The 18,092-nt window shown below is 49.2% G+C and overlaps 1 protein-coding gene across 1 annotated transcript in view; it reads right to left on the reverse strand.

Moving 5' to 3' along the window:
* CECR1 (cat eye syndrome chromosome region, candidate 1) overlaps positions 1 to 11,874 on the reverse strand; it is a 19,149-nt gene extending 7,275 nt beyond the window's left edge. The window contains exons 1-3 of the mRNA XM_009879633.1: positions 11,555 to 11,874; positions 8,376 to 8,601; positions 1,245 to 1,455 (exon numbers count right to left, since the gene is read on the reverse strand). Of these exons, the coding sequence (XP_009877935.1) occupies positions 1,245 to 1,455; positions 8,376 to 8,601; positions 11,555 to 11,867 (750 nt within the window). The 5' untranslated portion in view covers positions 11,868 to 11,874. The remainder of the gene's footprint in view (positions 1 to 1,244; positions 1,456 to 8,375; positions 8,602 to 11,554) is intronic.
* Positions 11,875 to 18,092: the final 6,218 nt, after the last annotated feature.

The following is an 18,092-nucleotide window of genomic DNA, read 5'->3' on the forward strand; positions in this document are numbered from 1 at the left end:
AGCCCTGCTCCCCAGCTGTTGGGGTGGAGGCAGGCACAAAGCCAGATCAGCCTCCAAATTTGTCCAGCACCTGCCTGCCTGCTCACAGGGTGGCTGTAGAGACCTGCCTGGCAGCAGTGGTGGTTTCTGGGGGTGCAGACATTGATCTGCAGCTGGCTGGAGCCCACCAGCCATTGCATGTAAGGGCAATGATTTAAGGAAGCTGCTGACAAGCACGTTTGGGATTTGGGCCACTGGCAGGACATCAACGTGGCTGCTCCATCCACCTGACACTGCAGTGCCAGCAGCAAGTTGGTACCTGCGTTCCCACGCATGGCTTGTCACCACCACCTGGTCCTTCAGGTGCTGCTGGATGACCTCGCACAGCAGCTTCCTTCCCATTGCAGTGGACTGTTAGGAACATGGAGGTAGGTGGTGTAGTGAGAGCGAGGAGCAGCAGGCTTGGTTAATTTGTTTTGTCAAGGAAGCTGCCTCACTGACAGAGCACCCACCCCTGTGTTGCCCCGCTTGGAGCTGGTCTGGAGAACTGTATGGAAAAGGCGTGTCTGCATTGTTGAAATTGCCACCAGGAAAGGGGGAACGGTTAGAGCCAAAGAATGGTGGTGGGGTCTGCTGGTGCTTGGGAAGGCATTGGGGCAGTGGGGATTGTAGGACAATCTCAGGCAACGTGCAGGGAGAAAGGTCTAAACTCTTACCAATAGATTTTAGTGTTAATGGCAATGAAAAGAGCAGTTCATACTTCACGTAGCCAAAATTTTAGGTTGTCTGCAAACTGTGGAAGACTGTGGTTTGCCAATTGGTTTACTAGCCTCTTCAGAGAAGTCACTCTGAAATAAGTTACAGACTTAAAATAACACAACTCTTCCAGAATGTCTGTATTCAAGATGAGAAATTGTTCCAGAAGAGCTGCCACAGAACAGGTGATTCTGGTGCAGACCAGCCGAGATGCATCTTCCCAACCAGCAAGATTTCAATGCAGCTCCCAGTCAGACTGTACAATGCAGTCTTGTGCTCTTGCCACAGCAGGTATCTTCCTTAATCATTAAGAACAAAGTATCTCTCACTTTCAAGCCCTTGCCTATGCAAATCTCCAACAAAGACCTTTGAATATCATCAAGGTTTTCCAGCATCCTTAGAAGGGAAGGTATGCAAACATCCAAAAACTAAATTCAAGATAGGGCTTGAGAAAAGTTATGGAGAAATAAGGATTTAAAAGAATACTAGAGAAGCCAAAAAATACGTACCGGAGGCAGGATAGCTCTTATCTCGACGTACTGTACGTTATCTTCATAGAGCTCCAGCAGCCCCTGGTAGAAATAGGCCTTGAACACAGGTGCATAGCAGATAAGTCCAGAGGCAATGAGAAAGACTTCTTCAAATCTTTTCCAAATGAAAGCCTGAGAAGGGTAGGCCAGCTCAGGGGCATCCGTCACCAGTGTCAAGTTTCTCAGCAAGCTGGAGAAAAGGGTAATGAGAAGAGGAAGAATGAGAAGAACAAACAAGACAACTGGCTTTCAGCAGGCAAAAAACCGTCGGCTGGCAGCTGGGTGTTCAGTACGGGAGGAAACAGGCTTCCTCCAAGATAGGTGTGAGTTTTACTGTCAGAGACCAAGCTTTGGGGCCATGACACCCTCCGATCTGAATGCTCTGGGGTGCAGTAGGGCAGTGGCTGTGATGAAGTAGGTAGGTGTTCTTTGGGCAGGACCAAGAAAAGGTGCAAAGCCGTTTCAATAGGGTCCCAGGATCTAACTCGGATCCTGTTCACCTGCAGTACAACAGGTGTAACAATGACTGGTACAACTAGAAAGCATTCAGGTCATTTTTCTGCTACCTATATTTACTCCCCTCATGGCTGGTACAGGTAATAGCTGACAGTTAAAATGTCGTACGCTACGTGCTGAGCCACAAGCAGAGTAAGACTAGGTGCTCAAAACCTGCCCCTTCCTTTTTTGAGGGCAATATCTTGAGGAGTTACAAAAGCAAGTATGATGTTTTTATATCATAAGAATTGTATGCTGCCACCCATCCTTAATGCAAAAGTAGGCTACTGCGTTACTCCTGCTGACAATATATTCTCCCAAACACCTTCACTGCTTGTAAAAAGTTATATGACACCTGGCCCTCTGTTCACCACCTAAAGGCAGACTGAGTCTCCAGAAGGTGCCATGTACTGGGCCACCATCAACCTGCTTACTAAGCCTGTAACTCGCTCTGGTACCTTTGTATTGCCAAAATATGTCATCTAATATAAGCAAGGGGAAAATGATTGTGAATCAGAAATCCTTCCCCGCCCCAGTGGAACAAACCTGATATCCTGCCTGCCTTGCTGATAACTTCTTCAGATTTGTCTGCTGGGAAACAACTGATAAGAATCGCAAGTCCTGGCTTTTCCTTAGTGGGACAGAAACATATTTAATTTCTCCATAGACTCAGCTGGCGTATAAGCCTCTTTCAGAAATCCAGAGAGGCGCGGGTAGTTTTATCAAGCAGAGTCTAAGGGAGCCAGTAATTGCAAGATTATCTAGTTGTGGGTGACAGCTTGCATTTAGGACAGGGTGAACGTCTGTGCCGCAATGCTGTCGTCTGACAAGCTGATAGCCTTCATCCCGCATGAAGCCTTGCCTCTGGCAACAGCTCTCCTCCCTCCGCCGGTGGCCACCTGAAGAAGAGGGCGTAGCAAATTTCTCAGGCCAGTGGGCAAAGTCTAAATGGCAATACCGGTGTGTGTGTGTGTTTGTGTGTGTGTGTGTGTGATTAACTTCATTCCTGAGTGGGTAAACTGAAGCCACTGCAGCAAGCTACGGAGCTGGTTGCTTGCAGGCGGGTGGGCTTACCAGTCCAGCCAGGCCTGATGTTTATCTAGTGTCAGGGGCTAAGCAGGTTCAAATAGAAATACCTTCCACCATGCTTCATCTTTCACCTGAGTCTTTTGTTTCCCCTCCATAACAGCTACTGATCTTTAATAATGTTTCGTGTTTGATGTCTTGGCCCCCATCCTCGTGGAGTGCTCTGCTCTGTTATATGGGAGATGTGGGTTTGATTTGTGCTTTTATTATCTTCTTCCAGGAGGCTCCCTCCTACAGACGTAAAATGTGATCTAGTCCGAACTCATAAAGTAAGACATCCCAGGCTGGGACATCCCTTTTGAGTCCCTCCATCCTGCCCGTAAACCAAAGCCTGTTACCGCAGCATCTGCCTGCTGTTTTGCTCTCTAAGTGGCTGCAGTTTCATTTCTTCATCACTCTTGATTTCTTTGCCGGGAACAATTTTAGAAATCAAAACCGTGCATAAAAGAGACGCTTGTACCACGTTAAGGATGAGAGTTGAAATGCACAACAGTCAGGAAAATTCAGAGTTAAGGTTTCCACAGCAACTTCGGCTCTGCCCTCCCAAGCATTACAATAGGGGCGTTGGTGCCATTATCACAGGACACTGGGCAACCCCAGCTACTGTTCAGTAATCCATGCAACCGAACTGACCCAGCTGGACCATGGCTGGGGTAGGGCAGTGTTTTGGGCGGGCAGTGGGGAGCACGGCAGCAGCGGGAGACACCATAGCATCACCCTAGAAACCAGGAATGCGGGAGCCAGGGGCATCGTGAAGGCGCTGATCCAGCTTCCAGAGCGGAGAGGGTGTGCTGCAGCTTGGTGGGGAGGGGAGAGAAGGTTTTTCTGTGGGAAGAGCTAGGGCAAGCAGACTTGTCCTCTCCCCGCCTGGCCTCAGCCCTGGCCGAAGGGCAGCTCCCCACCAGCCCCGCACGCTGGCGGAGAGCACCTGCACGGAGCCGAGAGCCGAGTTCCCACCAGCCCTGTGAGCACCGAGGGGAAAAAACCTCCCTGTGGATCAAAAGGCCGTGCAAGCCCGTTCTCGCCACCCTGCACAGCTCCGTCTCAGATAAGGACGGGCGGTTAGTCGGGCTCCCACCGCTTTCTCCCCTTGTCCTGTGAGAACTCGGCTCCTCCAGCAGCGAGCGCGCACAGGGCTCCCCTCCCTGCCTTTAAATCTAGCTGTACAAACTTGTGGTTGTTTACTTAGCCTGTGCTCTTGGGCTAGAAACAGCAATAAATCCCCACACTGCCCTGCTCCTAAAAGCACATAAATCAAATCATGCTTTTTTTATAATCCCCTTCCCTTTGAGACTGATTATTGATCCCTATAACTGTTGAAGATTTATTGCATAATAGTGATCCATCCTTGATAACTGGATAATCTCCTCAGGGTTCGGGGGCTTTTGCCATCAGTAGCTCATGCAGATGAAGGAAAGCTTCATAAACACATTTTTTGCTCCTTTTCTAGAATGGGCCCTCGCCAGTGATCAGGTGCAGACTACAAATAGCCTTTCGTGTCATGTCATATATGCACTGAACAATGCTATTGCAATGCATATGCCCAAAGGGGCACAACTAAAACGACCAGCTAAGTATTATTTATTTTCAGCTGTGGTTTTGTTTTCTCTTTTTCCTGTTTTTTTCCCCCCTAACTGTTTTGCTTTCTTGCACTATATAATGCAGAAGCGGTTTTGTTGCCTTGTTTTTAAAGGGATTTAAAAATTCTTTTTTCCTGCTTCTTTTTCTGTCCTCGATGGGTAATTATACCCCTCTCCTCACCGTAGTAGCTGAATGTCTTCCAGTGGTGCATTAAATAGTGTGACTAACATCTGTCACATGTGGTTCATTCGCTTTCTCTCTCTCTCTCTCATCCCCTCTTCTTCTCCCCAAGGGGTGACTTGTAGAGGGAGTGGAGTGCTTTGTTTCTGTAGTGGATTTTTATTCTTCCCCCCGCCTTGTAATGCACACATTGCCCTATTTTTCTGTGAGATAAGGCAGTCGGAGGACACAGAGGGGAAGGTGATGGAGGTCCGGGCAGCCGTTAGTGCCCAGGGGAGTTGTCCCTGCCGCTTCGGCCATGGTGTCAGCTCCCTCACAGATGACTTCATCCTGGTGATAGAGAGCTCCGCTGGGCTGCTGGAGCTGCACTACTGGGCATGGCCTTAATCCTCGGGCTGATGGCCGGGGGGGGGGGCATGGGGTGCTCGATGGCATTTTACAAATATCTGGAATGTCAGTGCTGTTTCCCTAAATATCTAGGGGCATGTTCTTGCTTTAAAAACAGTGGCCGTTGCATCTTGAGGAAAAAAAAAAAAAAAAGGCATTCTATATCATAATTGATTGTGAAGTAAATAAGTGAGGATTATTTTTTCTTGTAAGTCTCAAAGCAAAATTCCCTTCCTCCCTCTGTCTCCTGGCCCATGGTCTCCTGACGCTCGTAATAGCATCCTTTTGGAAGCTTACCAGTAACAGAATACTCCAGGGTCTTGGCCCATAAGACGTGTGTTTTGAATAGGAATGATTAAACCTTCTTTTGAGGGAAACAAACAAAAAGACTTCCTTCCAAAACACACACACACGCACATATGTATATGTATGCATATATACCTAAAAATGCAAACAGCAAAAATGCAATGCAGATACCTCTCTCCCTCACCCCTTCCTGGTCACAAATGCAGTAAGGTGAAAGAGGTGCAGCCTCTCGGAAATATTTCCATTGTTCCCTTCACATTTGCTGATCCACCCTGTCTTGCATGACAGCCCTTCCCTGCTGCCATATTCCCTTGATACTTCCTTGAAACCACCCAACTATCCATCCGTTCCTTCCTCTGACATCTGCTTTCTCTCAGCTTGTCAGTGCTCAAGGGCAAAGAGGAGCGCAGGCAAGAGGTAGCCTGGGATGCACATGTTCAAGAGACTGGGAGAGTTTCCAGAAACTGAGAAGCAGAACAGATTGGGGCCTATTCCTGGCTAGAGACCTATTTCCAGGCGGCCAAAAAACATTCCTAACCCCTAGACTAGTACCCAGGGATTAGATGAAAATAGGAGGGGAAGCGCCTCAATGTGGCTGTTGTTCATGTGTTCGCACATTATGTGCAAGGACTCCTCTGCGATTTTGTGGTGATGAGCACAGAAGGGCAAGAAATGAAGGACAACACACTCAGATGAGGAAAGCACCCAGGATGCGAGAGATCCAAGTTTGTACTTGGGTCTGGCACGCATTTGCTGAGGAAAATCACTTCCTTGGTCTCTGCCTCGGTTTCCCCTCTGTCCTTGGGGAAACCCTTGTAGCAGGGTCTGTCTTATGTCCCTGTGCAGTGCCTGCCACTCTGAAGTCCTGCTCTGACTTGTGGCCACTAGACATTGTCAGACAACTAATACACAAGAAGATGTGTATTAGTGATGAACGTGATAACACTGCTTCTGAAAATAAGTCATGGTCCCAAACAGGACCATAGGGAACCAAACAATGTACAACTCCACCCTCCTAGGTGTATAGGATGCCATGTCCTCTAGCCTCAGCCAGAAAGGGTCATCACACTGTGGAAATACAACGGGAAACAAATGCAATGAAGGGTTGCTCCTGAGATTGTTCTGAAATACCCGGTGCAATTGCTTCAGCTTTAAGGAAGTGAAGCTGTTTCAAAATCCAATCTCTTGCACATTATTTATGGGTCTTCTGGGTGGGGTTGGAGAGAGCTGATGCCATGGTCTTTCCCTCATCATCACTCCCAGTAGAAATGGAAGGGAGCTAATGGGTAACCAGTTTTCTCTTTGGAAGATCTAGATAAGTGACTTCTCACTGCATCTTATTTCTTCCACCACATGTCAGGGCAGTTGAGCCTCAGGATATAAAAGGTCAAGAGCCCTGGGTCTGGCACTACCTTCTCCTTCGCTTCTGGGAGCGCTCAGACGTCTGCAGGAGAGGGGCGGTGGGTACCCCAGAGAGTCAGCTCCCTCTGCCCTGCCCTTGCTGTTGTTGGGGAGGGAAGGCAATACCATGCCACCAGTCTAGCAGCTCCTCAGCTTCCCAATCTGACCTCCTTCCCAGATCTGTAGGGCACAGAGCCCAGACAGCTTCCATGTGGAGGGGATACCAGCTCCCTAAGTGTTAATAGGTCTCTATTTAAGAGCACACACTCTCAATGAAGACCACTACAGTAAAAAACATACAGTTTCACTTAGGAAATGCTAAAATTAGGGCCACCTACCAGCATCACCTTAATCCAGCCTTTTCCTAGTGTGTCAGCATGGCTATATTGTCTTTAATTACACGACACCCCATACTATTTTTTTCCATGGGACCCCAGCCCCTCGGAGCACCGCGGATGGCAGTGCCCTCTGAACGGATCACTACTCAATATTTTCCTTTGTCTTCATCGCTCAGTGTCTGACTTCATGCATTATTTAGCGTGGTCTCTCCAGCCTCCTGCATGCCACACAGAACTACACGCTTCCTCCTGGCCTTTTCGGCAGGGCTTTGCCCTGGGATCAATGGCCCCTGGATGGGGAGATAGGGCTCCCTCTTCCTGCCACCAGCAGCTGGAGCAGGAGCCAGGCTATTCCCAACCAGCTGGAGGTGATTAAATGTTAGGTGGCTGCTGAGCGGACAACTAACACCTGGCCCTGATAAAAGGCTGCCAGCAGTTAAGGTAGAGCTGCCTGTGGGGAGGGGAGTTCCTACAAGAGAGTGAGTGATGCATTGGGAGAGCCATCTGAGGTGTGAGCTCCTGGACAGCTGTAGGAGGCACTGCCTGTAAGGGGAGAAGCTTTGTTAGCATGGAGGGTGTCGAGGTGGGGAGTGCTACCAGGTAGAGGACCTGTATCTAGGGTTTGTTGGCTCAGCCAGGCTGAGACCTGATCCCTTGTCTGAGGGCAGGAGGGCAAGTTGCAGTTCCCGGTGCCTGAGGGTCCTGTTGGGAATGAATGCCCTGAGCTTCAGTATGGTGGGTACTAGCGGGATTTCAAAGAAAGCCCTCAGAAAACAAGAACGGTGGCTGGAGGAAGAGGCTGACTTGGGTTTTCTTTTGGTTGCTTTGGGGCTTTTTTGCTAGCGTAGTGACTAACATAAGTAGTTTGCCCAACTTCTTGCTCTGAATCAAGATGATAACTTTACAAGTGACCTCTCTGTTGTTGGGGAGAGCCCATTCCTCAGCTACCTGACTTCCTCATCCTGTTCCTGGGTGCCTCAATGGATGAGGCAAGGTCTTTCGCTATTCGGCCCTGTCCCATGCTGGGAGCACATCCAGCCTGGGCGCTGAGGAGAAGTAGGGGAGGTCGCATAAATCTACTTAAACCACTGTCTTCGTCATGCCTGTGCAAAAGACTAGTGTAAAGGTGCACAGAAAACTTCAGTTTTGATGGTCTCTAACTCTGGTGTACTTAATGCTGCAACCTTCAATTTCTTATATTGCTATTTGCTTGTCCTATGTCTGTAGCCCTAAATAGAGCTCTCTGCTTTCAGAGCAGCAAGCGAATGGGGAAGTTGGACCAGAACGATCCTGTTGGCTACACAATGTGACCATGAAGCAACTCCTCTTCACTCACCTGCTATCGAACTCGGTCACATTGTGCAGCTGTTTCCGGTAAGTCTCCAGCAAAACCCACTGGGAGCACTGGGCTGGCACTGGGTGAGGAGGGTGAGGCTTGGAAAAGCGAAACCGAACGGTTCCTGTGGGGGTGAAGCAGATGTAGCAGTCGGGGAGGTATGTGGCATTGTACACCAGCCAGTCCACGCTCAGGATGGCATAGTCATGCAGATGTAAGACAGCACCTGGTGAGAAGAAAAGTATATCCTAATGGGACAAGGCAGCTGAAAAGAAGGAATGGAGTTTTAATGTGATAATAGTTTGAGTTTGCCCATCCAGGGGCATCTGGAAGTGCTTCTAGATGGCTGAGAGTGACCTCTCCCAGCAGAGAGACGGAGCGGCTGCTCTGCCTCCCCCATGCTGGGGGATGTGGCCCCCTCCACATCAAATGTGAGGAAGGCAGAGCGTGACCGCTCCCTGGGAGCGGAGGGAAGGAGGGGGAAATCAATAGGGAGCTCTACTTCTCCACTGGGATGGAAAATGCTCTGAGTTATTAAAGGTCTTTCAGACAGAGTTTGCTGTGAGCTGGCTCAGGCCCCACTGATTTAAAGAGGAACTCGCACAGTAGGCAGCAGTTTACAAGGCATACTAGCTGACTGGCAGACCTGAAGCAAGCCTCTGTATCTAAGCTGTTTGAATCCCAACCTCAATTTTTGCATCTAGTCTGTGTCTCTTCTTTCATCTCTTTAAAACTCTGGTGCACACCAAAATCCCAGACCATGACACACCGGGGAATTGCACTTGGATGCAGAAGTACCATCTACTTCTATCCCTTATGAAAAGCATACTCACATTGTGCGTCTGCTGCTGGCCAGCACAAAGGGCCTTTGGGATGCTCTGTTACTGTGCAGTACGTTGGCAACTGCCAGTCTTCCTGGCAGAGGAAGCATCCTCTGCATGCTCATCTTCCTCAGCCCATCCTTTTGTTTTGCTAAAATCTCTCCTTTTGCAGAGACTTCTGATGTTATTGGTGCTTGAACTAAACTTCACCTTTGTTAAGGGAAGATACTGTGAGAGCTAAAGTCTTATAGATATATATTTTATTAGCCCATGGGAGACCTCATAGTCAAAATAGCTTTGATGCCCTTAGGGGTAAAGGGAGAACATGAGTAAGAGGAACAAAACAGAAGACTAGTAAGCATGTGACATTGGACAGATTTCGAGACTATAATCTATAGTGGACTAATCTAATATAGACTATAAAGTCTATAATCTCTCGTCACAGTGGGTCTGACTGTTAAGATGCTGAGCAACTGTGGTTACTGCTCTCCACAGAGCTAACATGACAGAATGGGCAAGCCACAGCTGTCTAGATCTGACCGTCCTCTCACTGGCAATGCCACTCTCTTTCCTATGTAAGCAGCAATAGAAATCACAATAGTCCTTGAAACCACAGTAATTCCCCAGGGGCTCTGATCAAGACTGAGCCCTCTAAGACTAGGTCCTACTCAAGCAGTTACAAGGATGTGATCTTGGCCCTAAAAGCTTACAGCTCTTGCAAAGATTCCAAGAACCCCTTTTAGCATCTCTTGGATTGAAAGTTAATTGTTTGTTTTGATTCCTCCTTGGTATCAAAGATACCCCATTGAAGAGGGGGGGTACTTTTAAACTCCTTAGTATTCAATCCAGCAATGAAAGGGTAATAGCAACTCTGACATCCTAATCATTTATGATAACAGATCAGGATGCTGCAAGTGACAGAGCCTCATCCCACATCAGAGGCTGGGAGGGAGAGAGAAGCTGGGAAGTGAGGAAGATGGCTCTTATCCATGTGCCAGTGTCACAGCCTTGCAAGTGAAAAAAGCTCTTGTGGAAAAGCTGACTGCCAAATCTTCCAAAGCAGGCCACCAACTTGTTTCTAGGCAGACATACGGGCAAGGCCATGGCATTCTGCATCTAGAGGGAGACCACCTAGAATGGCAAACACAGTGCTCGGTCACAGCGATATTGGCAACGTCTGCTGCATTCGTCTCGTATCTTTAGTTAAAGGCGGCACCTTGTTCAAATGCTTCCTTGCTGAACCAGAGATGCAGAGGGAGAAACTATTGGTTGGGACTCGAGGCCTTCCTCCTGTGATCATCTCAACCTCCTGCTTCTCTGCTGACCTGTCAGCAGGTCATAGACACGGAGATACCAGGCTTCCTGCTGCACAGGCTAGGTGGCTTGGATTTCCACTTGGCTAAAAATATCCTTTACTCCTTTCCATCACAACCTGGAGTACTGATCTTTCAAATGCTGCTCGTCAGAGGATGCCCAGGGTGATGTGATGAATGGATTGGACAATCTCATGCCATTATCTAATGTAGAATGTTCCAAATGCCTTAAAAAATATGTATGTGCTGCAGAGTACAGAAGCCCATTTTGGCAGAAGACATGGCAGCCCATCAGCACATAGTTTGCTGTGTAACAGAGGAGAAACATCATCTCTAAACTAGTGACAAGAGGAGAAATCCCTGCCCTTATAGGCAGAAATCTATGAATGCACAGGATAGAATACAATTAAGAAAGACTAAGTGAGAGAATGCAATAGTTTCTATATCATATTCTGCAAGTCACATTCAACACAGGCTTTGACTTCCATTCAACAATTAAAAAATGTGTAGTGTTGGAGGTAGCACCTTCCTTCTCTAGTGCCCACCACTCTTTGCAGGAAAACTCCAGGCCTGCTACAGAACCACCTGCCCAAAGACTTACCAGGGGATGCAGCACTTCTGGCTAAGTAATGGGCTAAGGCAAGGGTGGTAGCACGTCTGTGGTATGTGTGGAAAAAGGAAAGGCCCTGGCTGGAACATGCTGAAGAAATATGAGTGTCTGATATCTTGTCGTGTTCACTTCCTCTGCCCTTTCTCCATGCTTGAAAGGCTGAAGGATCCATATTGTAAGTTATAGCAAATGCTACAATTGCTGGAAATGTGCATTCATCCAATCCATCCCCCTCTTCCTCTCTCCCGCTGCTCTGTCCCCACACTCAGAGGCAGGGCTCTTCCTGGAACCCAGCGAGCTTGATTTACAGCTCTCATAGGCTCGCCTGCAACCAAAGGTCTGCCACATCTCCTCGTGCTTTGTCCCAGCTCTGGCACAGAAAGCAAAAGGCGAGAGGAAGGTGACCAAGACAAGCAACCCTTAGGCCAAGCCTACCTTTCGGCATGCGCTTTAAGATGCTGAACACCATGCTCTGATCAATGAGGCCTTTCGCCCGAAAAAAGTGCATGCTTGGAGGAAACTGTCCTGTAGTCATGGCTGTTGCAACCTCCTTCTTCTTCAGGTTTATGAGCTTTGTACTGAGCTGCTGCTCCTGTCTACTCAGCACCAAATTGCCGCCTGTCTGATGGGCTTTCTCCTCCTGCATTAGGGAGTCCCGGTCCTTCCAGAGTGGGGTGGGAAGGCAGAGGGAAACCAGATTCAGGAGAAGGTATGCCAGCTTTATGCCTTGCCCACATGGAGGCTTCATTTTACTGCTGCACCTGAGGGAGAATAAAAAAAAAATTGGATAACTAGCATAGGTCAGAAGGTGACATCTTAGCAATGACCCACTGGGATGTTAAACTGCTGGCCCATCCTGTAGAAGTACTAGGTTAATTGGATGTTCAGCACTAGGGGAGTATCTGGTACCTGTGTCCCCTGTATTTAGGGCTATGCATTCATGTGCTCCCCATGATGCTGTCTGCACACAGCAAGATCGTGGGCAGGGTGGAGAGGACCTGTTGCTCCCCAGATCAGGCTGGCAGCACATCATGCAGACCTGCAGTCTGGCAAAGGTCTCACCCTGGAATGGGGGATTGCTGAGGTCCAGACTCTGGCTTGCCAGCTCAGGTGGAGCCCCCTCAGAATAAGGGGTGCTGGTGACAAGGTGATGGCTGTGCTGTCAGTGTCCCAGGGAGGGAAGCATGGGGGCATAGCACTTGAGGTGCTTTTGTTATTTGCTTGAGCTAATTGGATCCTGATTCCCTACAGTCAAGACCTTGTTGCACCCTTGTAGTATATTCCAGCTATCAGAGGGGTTAATTTATGGGCAGAAAAACCCTGGCTTCCCCTGCAGTGACAGAGGTGTGTCCCTTCCTTGCAATCCCAAAAGAAAGAGGGCAGAGAATGGAAGGGAGACCATGGGAGTAGTAAGAGATCACAGCAGACAGGCACATGTGAACTCAGAGAACTCTGCCCTTCCCAAAAAAAGCACAGCTGCAATATAATACTTCAACACCAGCCTTTAGTGACCCTCCATGCCAATCCCTCCAGACCAAAGCCGGCTGGAGAAAAGCTCAACATTTTGAAATGTTCCCCTGTGGAATACAGAGTAAGTCCCTGCTTGCGCATGTGTTTTCTGCTTCCAGCCTCTCTCTCTCCGCCCGTGGTATCTCCAGCCCCTTAGCCTCTGCCCTGTCAGTGGATCCCAGGAGATGAAGATGTGCTGGGGGAGCAATCTGCTGGGAATGGGGTGGGGGGTAGACACAGCCCCGTGTCAGGCCTGGCTCTGAACTTAGCGAAAGAAACATCCTAGAAGGCGCTATCTTATCCCTGATGAGACTGACTCACTTACGGTTAACTTTCCTCCTCCTTGCATCCAGAGCTCGATCCAGCTGCCGCCCCAGAGAGCAGGGAACAGTTATCTCTCTCGCAAGCCGGCGCTGTCCCAGCAAAGATAAAGAGTCAGGATCTGTCCCAGCGGTGCAGAGCGAGGCACCCGCTGGCGCACACAGTTCCTCTTCCTGTGCTGTCGCTCTGGCTTGTTCAGCTTTTATTTATCCCCGTCCCCTACTGCTTCATGAATATATAAAGAGGAGGAGGAGGCAAGGGGAGGTTATGAGAACGCCAGACACATGCGCTCGGGCCGGCTGAGCTGGGAATTGGGGGGCCAAAGCAGTGGGGTCACCTACGGGAACCCGTCCAGCTCCCGCACAGAATAAAGGGTAGACTCTTTAACCCGTCCTTGCCTGCCTGTGAGGCGATCAGGGGCTTGGCTCTGCAGCCCTCCTGTGTTCCATGGTACACATATGCAAATTTTAAATATCCTGGAAGAAACGCTTAGGCACGCATTCCTGGTATGGGGAAGCTCTTAAGCCCCACTCAGGCTGTTTCATGCATACACGTGAGCTTGGGTATCTAATCTGATGTAGAACAACATGCATTTAATGCCAACAATACTGCAAACTCTACTTACTAATAGGTTTTTATCCAAGAAAATAGTAATTTGTAAAAGCAGTTTCAAATGATTTTGCCCAGTCTTTGCCAGCTCTGTGAACCAGGCAGGCATCAATCCAACCAGCTGCACCAGGGTTGCATTGGAAACACAGCGCTAAACTTGTTCCTGGGGACTAAATCAGGTGGAGGTGGGTACAGTCTGATTCTTAAAAAAAAAAAAATCACAACAAATACTGTAATTTCACCATTTCATTTTGCACAGTTGAATGGACTGAGTTTTAAAGTTATTTAAAGCAGATGTTACATAAACAGCTTCCAGTGGAGAACAAAGTCCATTTGGTTTAATTTAATCAGAATTTTAACGATTTTAATTTTTTTAATAAAAAAAAACAAAGGATCTTGTAAGCCAAGAGCTATTGAAAACAACCCACAGCAGTCACAAAGATTGTTTTTGAGGCAGAGAAAGTAGAATCTGGCCAATAACACGTTAAATTTCGTTAGCTGGCACCACTGCAACAGATTGAAAGCGGGGTAGACAGGCCCCCCTGAATATCCCAGCTGGACACCTGCCAGCTTTTCATCCTCTCCTGGTCCCTTCATCCTTCACTATCACCAAGATCCGTCCCAGCACCCATGCAGGGATGAGACAGGGTTCCCCAATGCTCTCTGAGCCCCAGCCAGGGCAGCGTGTCTGGAGGGTGGCTGCGGCCCCTTGCCCGCTCCTCAGCAGGATGGGGTTTTTCTTGAGTTTTGAGATGATCCTGTTCACAAAGGGAGATCGGAGGAGCGGAAAGATGACCCAACTATTTCTGCAGCAACTATTATTTGATGAAAGCAACCCAAGGATGAGAGGTAGGGGGAGGGACCGCAGAGGGAAGCGCATGGAATGGAAAAGGGATGGTTCAGTAGGGACAAGCGTTCCGCCTACAAATACCTTCAAGGGGACGATATAAGCAAAGGACAAGAATTGCTCTAATTACATTGGAGTAGTAAAGCCTGGCATTAGGACCATAAAACCAAATTCAAACTAGGCAGTTAGAAAACCGTCTCTGCAGTGAGAAATCGGGTGCTAGAAATGGATTCTCAGGGAGGAGCACTAAGATGGGTTAAAATGCTGTGTGAAGGACCTCAAATAGCAGCTCAAAGCCAGGCAGGGGTCTTGGAAATGGCTGCCAGAGGGCCTCCGAGATTTGCAGCACTGGTTCATCCTGTCAAATCAAGTCTGAAAAACAAAACCAAAGTCCAGTATTAAAACACTTCTTTAACGGGACTTTTCCATGTAAGCACTCGCAGCCACTGCCAGAAGAGTGCTGTACAGATGTTGCAAGGGTTGTGCTAGGAAATAAAAAGGTGTTTGAGATGCTTTGCTCTCTATTGAAATGTGGTCCATGCTCTGAAAACAAAAATCGTGGGGGGCCAGCACTGGTGAAATAAGATTGCAGATGCTTTTAGGCAGGATCCCTCTGGACATGGAGGATGGAAGGAGGGAGAACAGGACAACCCAAGCAAGGGTGGCCACCAGCCAGGAGCCCCATTTGTGGGAGGACCTGGGTTCCTCTAGTCCCTGCAGGCATTGACAGCTCTGGCTTCAGACCTCCCTGGGAACCAAGGCATGGCATAGGAAGACTTGCCCTGTACAAATGACCAACAAGGAATGTTATAGGGGTCATTTCCATGCCGATGCATCTCTCAGCTAGTTTGAATTCTTGCTGAGAAGAGGGTAGCCTGTCTGGAGGCTGTGTAATAGCTCTGTGTGTCTGTCCACGAGACTGTGATTGCAGTTCCTCTCCAGTCTTGACTGGCTCCTGAAGTAATCTTAAACTCCCTGGCTCCAGTGCCACTTGCTGTTTAGCTAGCGCTGATAGGGGCACCAATCATGCCCGGCTCCTTCATCAAATGCCCCAGCTATTCCCTGGTTTCTTGGGTGGTTTCTAGCTCATGCTGACCTCGGCTGCTGCAGCTGTACCTAGCAGTGTTTGAAAGCCCTGTTTTAAAGCTGTCACGGATATGTCTGTGCAAGCTGCAGGCACACCATTTCTTTACGCCCAGCTGCCCATCAGATGCATGTGAAGCTTTAAATAGCTGGTGGCCACCACTTAGTGCTTGCAGTGAATTCCCCTTGGTTCAGTTTCAGTTCCGTATGTGAACCAGTTCTTTTTTCAAACCTTTTGAGCTTCTTTGAGGCGATGGTTACCATCTCCTCCAGCATGTTTCCCCACCTCTCCCTCCTGCATCTTCCCTGCTGCTCCCACTGCTGGGTGTCTGCTCCCAGTGTTCAGAGCCCTGCAGTGGCAGTGGTGCGAAGGGGAGCGTGGACACCATCCCCAGCCACGGGGTGCAGGAAGCGGGGAAAGACCACAGAGGCAGCAGCAGCATCGGTTTTGCGGATGTGCATTTCTTGCTTCATCTTTCAGCTCGGCAGTGCTTTACAGCATCCTGCAAAGTCCATCTTTCTGCTGCAGCCTCTGTGCGGAGGATCGGCTTGCTGCATGCCACTGCACATCCCAGCCCCAGATTAAAGCCCTGCAGGGCATGGAGGTGATAGCAAAAGCTACAGTGATGACAAACCCAGCAGGGGCTGGACCTAGGGGTGGTGCAGACCAGGCTGTTTCCTGTGTGGGCAACCCATAAGCCAAATCCAAACCAAAGAGCGTTTCTGATAGTACAGGGAGTCAGGGTGTCTTCTAGCTCCCCAGCCTCTCTGAAGTCTGCACTGTGCACTGGAAATATCACTGTAAGGCCAGGATGAGAAGGTTGGAGCCGGGAAATGCATTCCCAGCAATACCAGTTAGCTAGCCTTTCTGTGCCAGCTTCCTCATTTGAGAAATGGGACCAATTCCCTACCTGTCTACCCTGCTTGACAGTGGTGATTATTCACTGTATCTGCTGGTGAAATAGCCTGGGCCAGCAGCTAGATGACTGCAGTTTTAAGGCAAGTCCGCGTAAGGGACATACTCCATTTTCGAGAGGAAAACTGTGAGGTGGGACAGGGGGCTGGAAGTACATGGGTAGACGCGGCAGTGAATGAGGGCAGGCTGTGGAAAGCCTTCTTGAATCTCCACCTCTCTGCTAGGCCTGGGAGAGACCACAGTGCCAGTCCCTGCTCCGAAGCAGTCCCAGCCCCCAGTTGATGCCTGCAAAATGCTTAGAACATGTAAAAGTGCTAAGTGCTATAAATTATTATTAAGAATAGACTGGCCCAGGATGTTTGGGATGATTAAAACCTCCCCACTGGCCTGCTAAATAACCTCTGCTTTGGTCTGGCTGGGCACAGGTTGGTATTTTATTTTTTTTTTTCCTATTTCCCCCCCGCCCCCACTTTGTGCCCAGCCAGGCAAAAATATGGGCCATTTACCAGCCAAGCAAGGAGGTCAGTGGGAGCCCTGCAGCAGAGAGGACGCCAGTCTGCCGTGGGTCATGCTGGCAGTGTCACTCCCCATCCTACAGCCAAGCTCCACTCACCCTAAAGGCGCTCCATCCCTGTTCAGAAACCCTTCCTCCCCTTTGCTGCCCAACCATGCCTCCATCCCTCTGTCCTGCTCCTCCTCAGCTACATCCATGGCTATCTGATGATTTAAAATGAATAAGACACTTGAGATGCTACAAGAACTGGAGCTGGAAATGGAGAGAGCCAGGGAAAGATGATTTGTAATCGTTGCCTGGCTCCCAAATATAATAGCCATGAATTCCTCTGACCAGCGACCGAGACGAGGCACTTTGGGCTATTCCCAGCGCACCTGCAAAAAATTCAAATCCATCTTGCTCACAAGAGCAGGGCTCACAGCTCCGGGAGCTCAACAGCCTCATCGGTGCTTGCCCTCTAACAAGCGGAGCCGGCAGCACTCGCCGGTAGCAGCCTGCACACACGTCAGGCTGCCGCTGTGCTGCTGCTGAGGCTGAGCTTGCAAATAAATAACTCAAACTGCACCAAGGCCCCAGGGTTGTTTCCCCGCTGTTGTTGCCCCGCAGCAGAGGGCTGGGAAGGGGAAGGAGAAAACAAAGCAAGCTGGTGTGTATTAGCACCCTGTGGCTTTGGGAGCAAACAGCAGGCTGCCAAGGGCTCCCAGGGCAGGAGCTGAGAGCCCTGGGTATTCGGGGAAGAGGCTCAGCGCCATCCAGGGCAGGTGTCAAGCTGTCTCTGAAGTTTCTGTGCAAAGGCTCCCAGAGAACATTAGCAGAGTCTTAAGTTCATCGTTTGTATTTTCTCCTTTGCCTACCTACTAGGGGCAAAAATAAGAGCAAACTAAGCAACCAAAACACCCTGCATTAGCAAGAGTACCTGACTCACTCTGTCTATGGAATGACTTTAGGGAGGGAAGAAGGCCAGTGCCACAGTGGGAAGTGTTTTCTTGCTTTTTGCATTAGTCACATCAGGTTTCCTGTCCACTCTGGGGTGTCTATCCATCACCAGGATGTGGTGGCTTCCATGGATCAGCATGGTTTTGAGGGGGTTGGCCCTAGCGTAACAAGCAGGGCAAAATTCCTGTTCCTAAAAGTTATATTCCATCTAAACATCCTCCTTGCTCCCTGACTCCTG

This window comes from Charadrius vociferus, unplaced genomic scaffold (genome assembly GCF_000708025.1).
Source record: "Charadrius vociferus isolate BGI_N301 unplaced genomic scaffold, ASM70802v2 scaffold90, whole genome shotgun sequence".
NCBI lineage: Eukaryota > Metazoa > Chordata > Aves > Charadriiformes > Charadriidae > Charadrius > Charadrius vociferus.